We start from the raw sequence: 16,567 nt of genomic DNA, 5'->3' as shown, positions 1-16,567 counted from the left end.
TTCATCATATTTTCGCAATAACGGTACTCTTGGTGATATGACAGAATAATGAATTAAAAATGTAAATATTTTAAGAACACACCACTGCAACAAAATTAAAATCAATTTTTTTTATTGTATACAAAAATGTAGGCACACCCCTAACTGAGATATTAAACAATACAAGAATTTTATCAGATGTGTAAAAGTGTGCAATGTGCAATGATCCAGAATGTGATGATACTAATAATAATGCACTCAAAATATCTCTATATATCCAGGATTAAGGTAAAATACATGATAATAGACAGATATAATCTGTCTCTAATAGCTTTATAATTAAATATGAGAACAGTGTGAATTTTCCTTTGGCTAAAAACAGTAAAAAAAAAAAGTAGTACCCTGATGTGATAATAAGAGGTGGAAGACATGGCACGATATTTCAGGGTATTATATCGTTCACGATATTCAAAATGTTGGCGATATTATTGCGTATGATATGATATGGCACACCATTAGTATAAAGTATTAATACTATCCTGAGATAAAGTAAAAAAGGCTGATTGCCAGGCACGCTGCACTACACTATGAGAAACCTGATTATGGAGCTGTTTAGTTTACGCTTAGACTACTTGAATAATCAGAAAACCGTTTTTGTAAAAGTGATTTTGCATATAAAAAGTTTTTAACTAAATATTTTAATTAATTACTTGTTTTTCTAGTGTTATGATCATATTAACCCTTGTGTGGTGTTCATATTTTTGTTACTCGTTTACTTTGTTACTTGTGTTTAATTCAGCAAAATTAAGCAATTCTACATTAAAATGTTTTACACATGCTTGCTTCACCTAAATTGCAAGCAATATAAACAGCTTACATGGTTAATATTTGCCCTTTACCTTTCTTATGTTACATTTCTTTCAAAAAGTGCTACTCTTTTTTTTATTAGTTTTTTAATAAAATGTAAAAGAAAATGAATTAAACTCAAGATATGAGTAGAAAATTTGTTTAGTTTCAAATTTACAAATGAAGCAATGTTTATTAGCCCTTGGCCAAATATACTGTATGTAATATAAATGGTTGGGGGGGGGGTGTACAGTGTGTGTTTATCGAAAATGTGTTTTGATATATGTTTTTCACAAAAAATGAGCCAATGCCAATGAGTTTGAGTTAGAAAAAATATTTTTTTAGTATCATTTGATGAAAAATGAAAACGGGTCCCACAGACCCGAACACCACACAAGGGTTAAATTGCTGTGTGTTAATTCATGATGATCCAGACCCATATCCTGTGTGTTCTAATTTCCAGAAAAGCCAGAATGCCCGATTGATCTGTACTTCCTCATCGATACATCGGAGACGATCGCTCTTCAGGAGAATCCTCCGGGCAGTTTGGTGGAGAGCATCAAGGACTTCACCGTTGCCTTCGCTCAGAAGCTGGAGGACATGGACTACAGAGGCCTGGTGCAGATCAGCTGGTCTGTGGGCGGCCTCCACTTCTCCATGAGGCAGGAGATCATCAGCGGCATCACCAACAAGAATGATTTCATCCAGAGGGTGAAGGCCATCCGGTACCTCGGCAAGGGCACCTTCACCGACTGCGCCATCACCAACATGACCAGAGAGATGCAGCGCGCGCCGTCCAAACCCAACGCCAAGCGCTTCGCCGTGGTGATCACAGACGGCCATGTAACCGGAAACCCCTGCGGCGGGGTGAAGGTGGCGGCAGAGCGAGCGAGGGATGAGTTTATTAAGATATTCGTCGTAGCCGCGTCCAAGAACCTGGAGGAGACGGCGCTGAGGGAGATCGCCAACTCTCCAGTCGGGGTTTACAGAAGTAACTACATGGCCGTGGATCTGACAGGAGCTCGACCCGTCATTTTAACCAAGACCATTGACCGTATCTATGAGGCTATGGTAACATATCTATTCATATAGCATAGCTTAGTATAATAATAATAATGAAAATAAGAGAAATATTACAGTTTTGTAAATCTCAAACTGCAATCTTAAGCATTTTATTTGTATTATACTGTATATTGATTAACTATATGACTGACCTGTTTCCCCCCATCTCTTTACAGCTGCATCAAGCTTATCAAGAGGTAAGACCCCTATTTTAAGTTATTTCTCATTATTCTGTTATTAACTCCTTTCCTCTAGCTTTTATTAGGATTTCTAGGAATGTTACTGAAATAACAGAAGCTTGTGTTTAAACATTGTGGGCTTGTGGGCAATTGTTGCAATAAAAATTGTGGGCTCTATCGAACTCCCTGTGCGAGGTGCGTCACAATGCTCATCGCTATCTTACACCCCGTCAACAGTATATTTTTTACACCTTTTGTGCCGCACCATTAAAATAGCACATTTTATAGAGTTTAGGAAATAAATCTACACCGATGGGTGTGGTGGTCTGGAAGTGATATGAACGCGCCATTATGGTTTTCTTGTCTATGTAACAAGACATTGAATAATAAAAAAAATATATATATATAATTTCAAGAATACACTACTACAGTGTTCCAGAAGCAGGATGCAAATGCAAGTGGGTTTTATTATTTGCAGAGTAGGAAAAAGTACCTTTACTTTGCTAAAATTCTACTCAAGTAAAGGTAAAATTACCCATCTAAAAATTTACTCGAGTAAAAGTAAAAAAAGTACTCAATTTAAAATGTACTTTGAGTAAAAGTTACATAGTTACTTTTAATTATTTGATGTAACTTTTAACTTGCCATTGCTATGCTTTAACTGCTATTTACATGTTGTTGTTTTTTTTTACATTTTTACATTTAAGAAGATTGTTTAATGATAAAAATACTTAACACCACATGCTTTCTCAGGTTTGATGTGGAAGTTTTGAAAGCTGCAGCTCTGTCCGATGGGGCACATTTTATATTGCATGAGGACATTATTGCCTTGTTATTCCACGTGCAAGAATCCGTGACACTTTTTTTATTTTTTACTCAGACAATTGTTTTTTTTCCCCCAGCATTTAATTATTTACTCAGTAATGGGGAGTTTTCCAATTTAGCAAAGTAAATTACTTGTGTCAAAATGTACTTGAGTAAAAGTAAAATTACCTATTTTAAAAACTACTTTAAAAATTACTCATAAAATCTACTTAATTACAGTAAATTGAGTAAATGTAATTCATTACTTTTCACCTCTGATTATTTGCCGTTACACAAAGAAAGAAACAAAGAAAAAAAAACTAAGACAATGAAACAAACACAGAGACTAACAAACAAACCAGAAACGTAGCAGTGCTAAGGAACTGTAGATCAAACAAACAACAGCAGCCAAACATCAAAACAGGGTTCAAAGCACAAAAGAAAACAAAGGAAAACATGGGATATATATACACAGGAATACTGAGAACACCTGAGGAAGGTAACGACGGGGCGGGTTAAAAACAACACAGGTGGGAACACAAATGACAGGGTGGGGCTAGGGGCGGAGACAAGACAATAACAAAACAGGGCTATGTGCTTAAAGAGCACGTGACTAGGAACACAAGACAGGAAAAAAAAAATGGCAAAGATGCTTACGAATATATTTACACTGATGGGCGTGGTGGTTTGGAAATTTCTGGTGTATTGCTATCTTGGCAACCAAAAACCCAGGTACTCGATTGACTGATTAGAACACTGACAACAGTCAACCGTGAGACTTTTATTGCTATCCTAGCAACATGGGTGCGGTTAATGGGTCCCCTGTAGAACACTAATATCTAAAAATAGGGCCCACCGCAAGTGAGAAAATTCTAATTAATGGTCATATAAATTATACTGATTTATTTCTAATCTTTCTTTTTTTAATGTTCTGACAGTGCTATAGCCTCAGATGCTTGGAGACAGCTGGACCTCCTGGTCCACAGGGACACAGGGGACAGAAAGTAAGTCTATTTATGAACTCTATTTAACTCATATTGGTTTAACATATTACTGGCATGCTGTTGTGCTGTTTTTTTTCTGCTTCGTTAACATGATTTACTGATTACAGGGTGCAAAAGGAGACAACGGTGAAGCTGGTCTGAAAGGTGAAAAAGGTCGTGCTGTGAGTATCACATCAACTCCTAGATTTATTATTAATATAAAGACAAATTACATTTATTTTTTAATACTTAACTTTCTGTCTCTCTCTCTCTGTGTTTTTAATTTTGTAGGGTGACCCCGGTATTGAAGGTCCTATTGGTCATCCTGGTCCAAAAGTAAGTCTTTTATATTAGGCACCCATTTATATACCATTTATATATATATATATATATATATATATGGTCCAAAAGTAAGTATATATATATATATATATATATATATTTATAAGGGATGTCAATCGATAAACAAATTTTATCTGATTAATCACAACAATATTCTGTGATTAACTGCAATTAATCGCACTAGTTCTTCTTAAGACACAAGTTTTTATAGTAGATATTTAAATGTGAATAAAAGAATTAATGTAAGAAATGTGAAATGCAATTATTATATTTATATTAGAGGTGTCAAAAATTTAAATACTAGTATATACTTGTAAGTTTGAGGGGAGATAAAGCCGTAAAGTGGGGCGCTGGAATAAAGAATGCATGATAAATTGTATAGAGGAAATTTATTTACTTTATTATAAACATCTCAGCTTGTTTGTAAGGATTTCTAAATTAGAAATTAATGAGCTGAGTATAAAAGAGCGTTTTAAAGCCTGTAGTTGTGATATAGTTTCTATGACCCAGATCAGTTGATGAGTTGATGTTTGTTTAGTTTAGTTTGGTTTCACACAGGCATAAAAACACCTAAACGCACCAAAATGTGCACCAATAAACCATGCGAGCACATCGTCTCCTCTGATTGGTCAGAGCTGTCTGATGTGGGAGCAAGAAAATAAATATAGTGAGAAGATTTTGTGTTCTAGTGTGTATATCTGTATCTATAACAGTGTGAAGCTGCTTTAACACAGAACGCTGAATTTTATTTTTAAATTTGCCGCTGCGGATTGAAACACTGGGCTTTCAGTGGGTCATGCGGCTGCAAGCAGTGAACACTGCACATTACTGCCTTTAGTGTGTAAACAGCAGGGAGCAGCAGAGACAGTGTTTGTTCATAGCAGTATATTATCTGGCTAAAATATCAGATTAAACTGCACCTTATTAGCAGTGTAGCTCTATTAAAAAGAAGTATATTTGATAGCTGGATCATGTATACTCCAGATCTGATTATCTTATATTGAAATGTGTCTATATATTCATCTTTTCTGTGTCTAATTTTAATTCTCTGCTGTGTTTTAGGGAGAACCTGGTCTCAAAGGTGAAAAGGTAGGATTAATTACAATTACTATGCACTAAAATATATACATTCCTTATCATTTTTTTATTTAAGCCAATATCTGATGTTAAATAAATGTGTTTATTTTCTGTACTCTTTAACTCTCAGGGAGAGCTTGGAACACAAGGAAGGAAGGTAAGGTCGTGTGTCATTCTTGATTTGTAAGCTATGCCTATATCGCTACACAGTCTCTACACAGTGATGTGGTGTGTTTGTGCTATATGCTAATAGCTAATAGCTAATTTCTCCGGTTTTAATAGGGAGTGGCAGGGCTGTCGGGACGCAACGGAACCGATGGTCAGAAGGTAAGTCGGCTTTTAGGGGTTTTGGATTTGGATTAATTGAAATAAATTGATGTTTTAAGCAAAAAACCTAAATAGTAAATAAATAAATAAGTAAAAATGTTGATTAGCTTTAGATTGGCTAATTGAAATACATGTTAATGTATCTGCAGGGTAAAATTGGACGCATCGGTGCTCCTGGCTGCAAAGGTGATGAAGGTGATAAGGTGAGTGTGTGGTGATTTATATATAAGCAAAAACTTGACATTGACTTACGTATACTGGCTGTAAATGACCGATTCCTGTGATTAACAGGGTCCTGACGGATATCCTGGAGAAGTAGGAGAGAGCGGCCTGCGTGGAGCTCCAGGAGAGAAGGTATTACACCGTTCAGTTTACAGAAAACAGCAGATTTAGCATCTTCTGCTTCACAACTGAACTGTGCCTAATATTCTGTGCACCAGGCGCTTGTGAATGTAAAATAATAATAAAATATCTGAGTTTATTAATAAATCTATACTGATGGGTGTGGTGATCTGGAAGTGAGGAGTTTTTTTAGATCAATTTCTGCCATGTTTCTATATTGCCGGTGAGAAATACAGGTGCGCCACTGACTGATTAAAACCCTGACAACAGTCAACAGTCAGCCGCCCAATCCTATCTTAGCCATGAAGGAACGCCGTGTACACTGTGTGTGTACAGCCCATTCATTAAACACACACGGACTCACTGCAGAGCACAAACCCAACTTTTAACTCAACAATAAACAGAATAAAGAATAAAATAACATTATTGTTCCCTAAAATGAGCTGCGATTGCGAGTTTTGAGCCGAGCAATGTGTATTTTTTGCGCCCTAGCGATACAAAAGACACACCGACAATCCCTAAATTCCATAAAATCCAGCTCATTAATTCACAGGAATTAATGAAAAAATAAAAAAAGTACAAATTTAAGAATGACTAAATAAATTTTAAACCTTGGATGGAAATCTGGAATGTTTTAAAAGTCTTTTTAAGATTTTAAATTTGAGGTTTTGTATTCCTGACATTTTAAGTAACCCTGAATAATGTTTCAGGTTTATTTGAAGAGAGAGCAGTTGAACATCAGTAAGGCTGGAGATAAACAAGCCAGAGACACATAAACAGATCTGAAAAAAAATAAGAGATCACTTAAAAAATTACGAATTTCTTTAATTTTACCAAATTGAAAAAAAACTGTGATTAAAAACCAGGGTTATTCCACCAAATATTGATTTTTAAACTTTTAAAACTTATGAATATTAACTTGTTTTCTTTGCACTGCATCTTGTTGTGTTATTTCAGCCATTATTTTTGCAAATAAATGCTCTAAATGACAATATTTTTATTTGGAATTTGGGAGAAATGTTGTCTGTAGTTTATAGAATAAAACAGCAACGTTCATTTTACTCAAACATAAACCTAAAAAATAGCAAAATAAGAGAAACTGATTCAGAAAAATAAATAAAAAATAACACACAAACAGGTTTATATGGACAATAGTAAATTAAAACGGTTGATAATAATCAGTACTCGGGTGCAGAAGAATGGGAGAACAGTGTGTGATTAGAGGAATGGACACTGTAATATCAGTTTTGATTAAAACACTTCTTTCTTTGTTTTCAGGGAGATTCAGGTCGTCCTGGAAGACCAGGACCTACTGGCCCATCTGGCGACGGGGGTCCAAAGGTATAATTCGCAAAAACAAAATCCTAATAATAAATGATTCAACCATAAACCTTTAAACAGAGTTTAATTACATGTTTTAATCGTGTCATGCAGGGTGAAAGAGGAAGTCCAGGAACGCCGGGTCTCCCAGGTCAGAAGGGTTCTGCAGTGAGTATTTCATTTATTTTTCATTTGTTCGTTTTGCTGTTTTATTTTTTTCTTATTTCTTTACAACAACCTTACAAATCTTAAAAAATGAATTTGTTCAACAGGGAACACCAGGAGGACCTGGGCCAAAAGGTGACCCTGTAAGTAAAAATATACTGTAAATTAATCTGATCTGCTCTGCTCAGTTTAAATATATGTTATTGTTATTTTGGTCGATCATATTTATGCTTGTATTTATGTGTCTGTAGGGGAGAAGAGGAGATTTCGGACCAAAGGGAGGGGAGGGACCAGCCGGGTCAAAAGGAGAGAATGTACGGGCCATGCAGTACAATGTGTATCACTGCCCACCTATATATTTATTCATTCCAATGTTAATTTTCACTGTGCTAAAATTGAAACATTAAATTTTTAATCAGAAATCAGTTATTATACCTTACACTGCAATATCGTAAAAAGATGGGATTACACTTAATAACATGCATTATCTGGAGTATCTGTCATATTGCTTATTAGCAGTGTTGGGCACGTTACTTTGAAACTTTTCCAAAAAAGTTACTCCACTATAAAAGTAACTAGTTACCAGTGAAACTATTGTGTTAATCGCCCCCGTAACAACCAACCCCCCGGCCCCAACCTTCTCAGAGCGTGTTTTGTAATCCAGATGAATAGAGTGCACGACAGCAAAGACAACAATCATTGCTTATAGGTGGTTATCTCATCCTCCCCTCTCTTGTGACTCACACACACAACACACACACACACACACTTGCACTGTTTGTCTGTATGCACGAAGTAAAAAAAAAAGTTAATTGAGCAGCTAAAGTAACGTGCAGTAATGGGGTGTAATGGGGAAATGGTAACGGCGTTATAGTTACAGTCAGAGTAATTAGTTAGATTACTCCTTACTGAAAAAAGTAACGCCGTTAGTAACCCATCACTGCTTATTAGCTAGTTAAACTTATTACGTATAATAAACGTACGTATAATTGATCATGTGATGTTTATTTTGCTGTTGCTCACACTAACATAGCGGACACTATTGACTTCATTTCAATAGAACTGATTGGAATAGAACCACAGCATTCATGGCGCAGTGGATAACACTATCTCCTGCTACTGAGCTACTGTATCATGTGGGAGACTGGGGTTCAATTCCTGCTCTGGGTGACTAAATGCTGCACTACACCAATAAGAGTCCTTGGGCAAGACTCCTAACACTACATTCGCCATAAATGTGAATAAATGCAAGGTCAGTTTTTTTAATAAGTGAGTGATTTCTGGATTTTGTGTTTCAGGGTGAAGCAGGTACTGAAGGTTTGAGAGGCCTCGCAGGGGAAGTTGGAAACAAAGGAACCAAGGTAATTTATAATTTACATCAGAAACAGCAGCTAACAGATACATATATTATTATTTATTTACCCCCGAGCCATCTGAACTAAATATATTATATATACAAATGTTTATGGACACCCCTTCTAATAAGAAATGCTGCATTCAGCTACTTTAATTTGCACTGATTGCTGACACAGGTGTGTAAATGAACACACACACACACACACACAGCTTGTCTGGTTCCTGTAGAGAAGTACTGCCAATAGAATAAGACTCTTATTAGCACCATGCCCAAAGTCAGGAGTATGCTAGCCCCCCAGCATTGAGCTGCACCAAAATTATTATATTTTTGGTTGAGACCAAAAAAAAGTAAAATATTTGGCAAAACACATGTTTTAATTAATGATTTTGTATTAAGTTTGATGGCATAAATTAATAGCCTGTATTGTATTTTTTCTGCTTTTTAAAGAAATGCAATTGGAAAACTATATATATTAAATATGTTTAATAGTTCCCAAATGTTTAAGATTTAATTGCATTGTTGTTTGGTATACATTATGCTAACTTGGCTTATTTGGGTGAAAACTGAAAATGTGTTTTTTAACATTTTTTGCTGAATATTTTCGGCTGCCAGATATTTGGTACATCCCTGCTTTTGTGATGAGTTAGAGAGTTTGGGATGAGATATTTCTTGAAAGCTCTTTTGCACAAGTAAGACAATTTTAATATCGATTTACAATATGTTATTCTTGAAGCCATTAGAGGCATCACACTATTAATATCAGCCACAATTCCCTTCTTTCTCCTGTTAACAAATACATACAGTTCAGTGTGCTTTAAAACCTACAGTATTAATATTTATTGCTTTTGAAGTTTATTTGCATCAGAGTTTTATGCATGAACTTTTTTCTGAGGTGTGGATTGATTGGGCAATTAAGTTCTTCTCTGTACTGAGTGAATAATTTCAGTTTGCAGTTTTTTGTTTTTTTTACTCGGAAAAACACTCATACAGTGAGGAACAGCAGCAGGAGCTCCTCAGATAAAGTTCTGTGCTTCTCACAGAGGGAGATGAATGTTTTACTCCACAGAGCTGAGCTGCCATGTATTAGCTTGTTATGCAAACTGGCTAGCATTAGCCATCATGCTATATCTGCTTCTTTGGTGGCGCTGTTCTACACAGTGCTCCACAGCGCCTCTAGTGGTGTGTACTGGTATACCAGATTCAGATTCTTAAAGCAATGCTCCAAAATCTAGTAAAAAAGCTTTCCCTGGACACAATACAGTGGATAAACTGTTTTTAATACCCGGTCACAATACTTCTGTACATATAGTGTGTATGTATATATATATACATACACACTATATGTACAGAAGTATATATATTATATATATATACATATTATTATATATTATTATTATATATTATTATATATATATATAAATATATATAGTATATATATATATTTTTTTCCTAATCTTTCTTATTACATTTAGGGAGATCCAGGACTTCCAGGACCACGAGGCCCCGCAGGATCCCCCGGAGAGCCTGGAAGAAATGTAAGATAAATTAATTATTAACAGCATCATCTGATGAGAAACTAATATTATACTTATTATAGTTCTGTTGAGATTGAAGTTTTAGATACTTTGGGTCTAATCAGTCTCTAATTGCAGAAAACCTTGTTTTTCTTTTTTTGTTGTAACAGGGTAGCCGCGGTGACTCCGGTGATGCCGGACCGAGAGGAGAGCCAGGACCCCCAGGACCAATCGTACGTCCAGATGTGTTTAATATCCTTATTTAATAACCTTATTTCAGTATTGAATTAATCATGAGCTAAACACCCATAAAAAAATAATGGTGCACCTATGGTACACTGCATAGTACACTGTCCAGTGTATTCACTATCAACCTTCACAATTTCACAATTTTCCACAAGTTAGACAGAAAATTATATTTTACCTGCAAACACTACCCTGCTGAGAGTCATTATAGGATTTTAGTAGTGCTGATCTGGCACAATAAAGCCACTTAAAACATGTTAAATACTTACATGTAGCCTAGCAACAACAGATTTACTATATTTCACATGTTACTGAAGTAATCAAACATGAATAATAAAATGTGATGAATATATAATATAATACACCAGTGCCAGTATCCCATGTTACAGCGTGAGGTACCACTTTAAAATAAGACTAACTTTATAACGGGTTTATTTATGGTTTACAATTAATATATTAATGGTTACTAATTTGGTTTTAAATGCCTTAAAATCATTAATAATCAGTTATAACACATACTTAGAAAGGGCAACAATATATATGGCTGTGGGTTTACTATTTGGCAAACAACAGGTCATTGATGCCCTTTCTACGTATGTGTTGTAACTTATTATTAATGATTTTAAGGCATTTATATCCTAATTAGTAACCGTTAAAAAACGAATTTTAAACCATTTATAAACCCTTTATGAAGGTAGTCTTATTTTAAAGTGGTACCCAGCGTGAACTTTGAGAGTAGTATTGCTTAATTATCTAAAATCACTTAAAGATTCACTCCACATGTTCTTTTTATTTTCGTAATAAACGTAAAAAGAAAAATAATGCTGCAACATAACAACTTACACTACTGGCAGAAATTATTTTATTTTCCTTATCTATTCTTGAAGGTATGGGTCAGTGGGCAAACATATATTTTTAGATTTCGATTAGGTAATTAAAAAACAAATAATATAAAAACAACTCTTATTAATAGCAGCTGTTAGCCATTATAGCTAATCTGTAATTTTGGGCTTCATAATAAAAGCCCTGGGGCAAACAATAAAAAAAAAAACGACATCCATTTTTATTTTATTTGGACTATTTTATTTTATTTTGGCTTTACTAAGTAACCTTTTGATTACAATATGGTAATATTTATATTAGTTATTATAGTAAAATGCATTATTAGAGTGTAATTACTTAATGACTTAAACTATGCATAATTTAAAATGCCTGCTTGTTCTGCCCTCACTTCTTGTTCACACTGAATATGAGCTTTAGAGCTTTAGATTAGCACTACTCTACTTATTTTTTCAGTGAGCTTACTCTCCATTTTTTTTCATAGGTGTGGATTGATTGGGCAATTAAATTCCTCTCGTTTTTCTGAGTGAATAATTGCTGTTTGCAGTTGTTTTTCCATTTTTACTCAGAAAAACACTCATACAGTGAGGAACAGCAGCAGGAGCTCCTCAGATAAAGTTATGTTCTTCTCACAGAGGGAGATGAATGTTTTACTCCAGAGAGCTGAGCTGCCATGTATTAGCTTGTTATGCTAACTTCTCATGATTATGTAGTGTTTACCACATGGACGTGCAGAGAACGTAACATTCATTTTTTTAAAAATTGAAAAATACATGATCAGACTGATTTCCCATCACATGATCAGATCGGGGACATTCCTACTCCTTAGCTAAAATTCTATTAAATTAAATCTACAATTTAAAATATTTTGATGATGAATGTGATTAAATGTAATTAATTTTGATAAATGAATAATAAACACAGAGCCTTTAATGAATTATTCACCTAGTTTTTAATCTCCTGACAATTGCTTGAGTTCTCTATAAAGGTGTATTATGATTTTAACCTCATGTTTCGGTTGTTTCTGTCAGACCCTGATGTGTTTTTAACTGTAGCAGGTTTTATCTATACTGTGATTATTTAATGTTACTGTTAATCTCATACTGCAGGGCGACTCTGGCAGACCAGGATTCAGCTACCCAGGACCAAGAGGACCCACGGTACAGTGCCTGAGTTTTAGTTTATTGTACAGTTTTTACTTTAATCTCCAGATTTTACAGTTTATCTAATCTAAACCCTGATTTTCCTACAGGGTGACCGAGGAGAGAAAGGCAGACCTGGAGCCAGAGGCAGCAGGGGAGACTGTGGACAGAAGGGAGAACCTGGACTAAAAGGACCTAATGGAGAACCTGTGAGTGGATCTTCTTCTGCTACCCGTCTGTACAGTTTTTACCTCACATAATCCTTCAATTTTACCAAAAAACCATGGTGCGTCTTATAATCCGGTGCTCCTTATGTATGAATTCTACCAGTCAGGTATTAAGAAGCAGTAAAGCCACTCCACTGAAGTACAGCGTTATAGAGGAGGTTCATTGAAGTTTCTCCAGCACTAAGGCTGGGTGCAGCAGTATTAGCATTAGCCGCTAACCGCAGCACTAGCTCATTCACCGTTCAGACTTATAAGTATATCGGACTGTAGTCTGATGTTAAAACAAGCTACATGAGATGAACCGCTAGCTAATAGTGCTCTGGGTTACCGGAACACTCAGGGTTCTGCTGCTGCACCTAGCCTTAGTGCTGGAGAAACTTACCTGGAAACTCACCCTTAGACAAACAAAATACTGGAAATAAACATAAGTGCCTTAGTCACCCAAATAAAGTTTTTTTTCAGGAGATTAATATCCTTTAGAAGAAAATTTTTGATTTTTTAAGAATTACAGTTTTGTTTACTTCCCCAAACCTGTGCTCACTTCGAAGAAGGCATCCTTACTAGTGTTGCTTAATGCTTCTTATAATCCCAAAATAGACCAGAAAATGTAATCCAGTGCACCAAAAAATACGGTATATGGCTATTTACTGTAAAATTTGAGCGATTAAGAAATATTTGGATTTTTGTTTTATGCCAGGGAGACCCTGGACCTCAGGGTGAACCTGGACCAAGAGGGCCCAAAGGAGATTCAGGAAGAGATGTGAGTATAAGTTGATGAAATAATTTTATTTTAATTTTTTTATAATTTTATTTTTAATTTTTTCCCATTTTCTCCTCAATTTACACGGCCAATTACCCAACCCACTCATTAGGACTCCCCCTATCACTAGTGATGCCCCAACACACCGGGAGGGTGAAGACTAACACATGCTTCCTCCGATACATGTGAAGTCAGCCACCGCTTCTTTTCGAGCTGCTGCTGATGCAGCATTACTGAGTAGCATCACAGTACTAACGCTCGGAGGAAAGCGCAGCGACTCGGTTCTGATACATCAGCTCACAGACGCTCTGTGCTGCAGACATCACCCTAGGAGTGATGAGGGGAGAGAGCGCCATCTACCCACCCGGAGGGAGCAGGGCCAATTTTGCTCCCTCTGGGTGCCGGCAGCTTGATAGCAAAGCCGCAAAAGCTGCAATGCTCATGGTGGTAGCGCTTTAGACCGCTGGACCACTCGGCGCCCGATGCCATAATTTTGAGGAAATTCATTTTTGCTTGGAAAATGCAAGAATTCTTGCTTGGAAAATGAAAATTTGGAATACTTTAAAGAAGCCATTGTTACCACACTCAGTGGTAATGATCATGACCGGCTGCATCTGGCTAGAAAAGCCCATGCAAACAGACAGGCCACTCGGGCACAAATCTCATCCACAAATCATTTTTTTTTTTTTTTCGCCTTTTAAAGAGATGCAGTATTTTGTTCATCTTTGCTGATAAATATGGTAATTCAGTAATTCAACAGAATTGCATTATGTCAATTAAACTCTGATAAACACCATATAACTCTAGTATGGTAGAGTAAGATGGTAATAGATGGTAAGATTTCTCCTTTTAAATGAATTTAACTTCTTTTTCTCAGGGTGATCCTGGTCCGGAGGGAGACGCAGGCCTTACAGTAAGTGCTGGATCTTCAGCGTGACGGTGACATTAACCCCTTAAATTCCACAACAATTTAACCTGTCTTTTACAGGCTTTAAAACCATTTAAAATACAGTACCAGTCAAAAGTTTGAAAACACCTTCTCACTCACTGTTTTTACTTTATTTCTATATTTTATTTACAGTATTTTCTACATTGTAGATTAATATTAAAGACATGAAAACGATTAAGGGACACATGTAGAATTCTGTAGTAAACAGTAAAAAGTGTTTTTCCTCCACATTAATCCCCTGATCTAAACCTGATGAACTGAGATGGTGATTTGAGGTGATTTAATTGGGATGAGCTGGAGCTTCACAGCGTGAAGGAAAGAAAAGCAGCAACTATTGTTCAGCACCTCCAGAAACTCCTTCCTTCAAGATGCTGAGAAAACTATTCCAGGTGACTCTCCCTCATGAAGACATTGAGATTAAAATCTCACCAAGAGTCTGCAGATCTGTCCTCAAAGATACATATGATACTTATTTAGAAGAATCTAAAGTATAAAACATTATATTCTGGTTTATTATTAAAAATAATTCAGCATGTGTTCCTCTAGAGCTTTAATATAGTGTTCAAAATTAAATTAACAATGTACAGAAAGAAAATACACTGAATGAGAAGAGGTGTGGTCAAACGTTTGACTGGTACTGTAAGTAATTTAACAATTATAACAATATTTTCTAAATAAATAAAAAAAAACGAGGGTTTAGGGGTTTAATTTGCCATCTATCTCTTCAGGAATGTGATGTCATGAACTACATCAGGGAGACCTGTGGGTGCTGTGGTAAGTGACAATACTGATAATCCACCAGAACTGAACTCGCAATGCTCATTCCTATTGCTATCTTACACCTCGTCAACACTCTATTTTCACATCTTGCACCCCTGCTGTTAAAATTGCGTCAGAGTTTAGATATAAATCTACACTGATGGGTGTGGTGGTCTGGAAGTGATTTGTGTTTAGCTGTGTAAATTTCTGGTGTGTTTTTATATATTTTGGTGGTGGAAAACACAGGAGCGCCACTGACTAATTAAAACCCTGACAACAGTCGACAGTCAATCAACAGAGTCCATTTCTATAGGAGCTCCCAACACACACAGACGCACTGCAGAGCACAAACCCAAATACTTTTAACTCAACAATAAACAGAATAAAGAATAAAATAACATTACTGTTTTCTTAAATGAGCTGCTGGTGTATCTTCACAGTGTGAACGTGAAGAAACACCAGCGCAGCGCTGTTAAGATACGAACGCGCCAAAGTCAGAGCTCACCTGCTCACTCTTAAAGGGAATGATAACTGACACACTGATTGGTTTATTTCACGTTATGCCCAAAATTAACCACACCCATGATTAATTAAGAGAATTAGTTCTTCGTGCTTTTTGCGTGTTTTGTGCTGCACAATGTGTATTTTTTGTTCCCTCACAATACCAAAGACACAACGACACGCCCTAAATCCAGCTGCGTGATGCATAATTGACTGATGCGCATTAGATCACTAAAATATGTCCTATTATATTTCTCTAGCTGACTTCTGCTTAATCTTATATCTGCTATATTATCTCTTGTCTGTTTCAGACTGTGAGAAGAGGTGTGGAGCCCTGGATATTGTATTTGTGATTGACAGCTCAGAAAGTGTGGGATTAACCAACTTTACCCTGGAGAAGAACTTCGTCATCAACACCATCAACAGACTGGGCTCAATCGCTAAAGACCCCAACTCAGAGACCGGTACGGAAAATACTAATATACTACTATACTAGTATACTACTACTAGGGCTGTGTGTTGGCCAGAACAGGCAATATGATAAATATCATGATACAGGGGTTACGATTCATTATACAACAGTTAGTTCCAACCTCACAATCTGATTGGTTGAGAAGTGTTCTAGCCGTGCTGATATATGTGATAACATCACGGCCTTCTCACACTAAACTTGTATTACTCCGCCAACGCGTTGCCGAGTAACGGCATATATACTCAGGACACCCACAGCAGTGTTAGCTTAGCACGGGCTAGTGCTCAACCACGGCACGCTCGCCCTCAGCGCTGACTCGTCTTTTGTGGAAAAAAAGGGAAGGAAAATCACTCGGCTAATGCCGTCTGACAGTC

At 36.3% G+C, this 16,567-nt stretch overlaps 1 protein-coding gene across 1 annotated transcript in view; it reads left to right on the top strand.

The window, feature by feature from the left end:
* The window catches only part of col6a2 (collagen, type VI, alpha 2), a 38,862-nt gene that overhangs the window by 8,278 nt on the left and 14,017 nt on the right, over positions 1–16,567 (top strand). The window contains exons 3-25 of the mRNA XM_022669539.2: positions 1,289–1,896; positions 2,064–2,084; positions 3,809–3,874; positions 3,982–4,035; positions 4,145–4,189; positions 5,258–5,284; positions 5,403–5,429; positions 5,555–5,599; positions 5,749–5,802; positions 5,891–5,953; positions 7,220–7,282; positions 7,376–7,429; positions 7,534–7,569; positions 7,678–7,740; positions 8,725–8,787; positions 10,256–10,318; positions 10,468–10,530; positions 12,493–12,543; positions 12,636–12,734; positions 13,450–13,512; positions 14,390–14,425; positions 15,190–15,235; positions 16,033–16,185. Of these exons, the coding sequence (XP_022525260.2) occupies positions 1,289–1,896; positions 2,064–2,084; positions 3,809–3,874; positions 3,982–4,035; positions 4,145–4,189; positions 5,258–5,284; positions 5,403–5,429; positions 5,555–5,599; positions 5,749–5,802; positions 5,891–5,953; positions 7,220–7,282; positions 7,376–7,429; positions 7,534–7,569; positions 7,678–7,740; positions 8,725–8,787; positions 10,256–10,318; positions 10,468–10,530; positions 12,493–12,543; positions 12,636–12,734; positions 13,450–13,512; positions 14,390–14,425; positions 15,190–15,235; positions 16,033–16,185 (1,863 nt within the window). The remainder of the gene's footprint in view (positions 1–1,288; positions 1,897–2,063; positions 2,085–3,808; positions 3,875–3,981; positions 4,036–4,144; positions 4,190–5,257; positions 5,285–5,402; positions 5,430–5,554; positions 5,600–5,748; positions 5,803–5,890; positions 5,954–7,219; positions 7,283–7,375; positions 7,430–7,533; positions 7,570–7,677; positions 7,741–8,724; positions 8,788–10,255; positions 10,319–10,467; positions 10,531–12,492; positions 12,544–12,635; positions 12,735–13,449; positions 13,513–14,389; positions 14,426–15,189; positions 15,236–16,032; positions 16,186–16,567) is intronic.

The sequence above is a fragment of the Astyanax mexicanus genome, chromosome 16 (genome assembly GCF_023375975.1).
Source record: "Astyanax mexicanus isolate ESR-SI-001 chromosome 16, AstMex3_surface, whole genome shotgun sequence".
Taxonomy (NCBI): domain Eukaryota; kingdom Metazoa; phylum Chordata; class Actinopteri; order Characiformes; family Acestrorhamphidae; genus Astyanax; species Astyanax mexicanus.
This window is presented reverse-complemented; position numbering and strand designations above follow the sequence as displayed.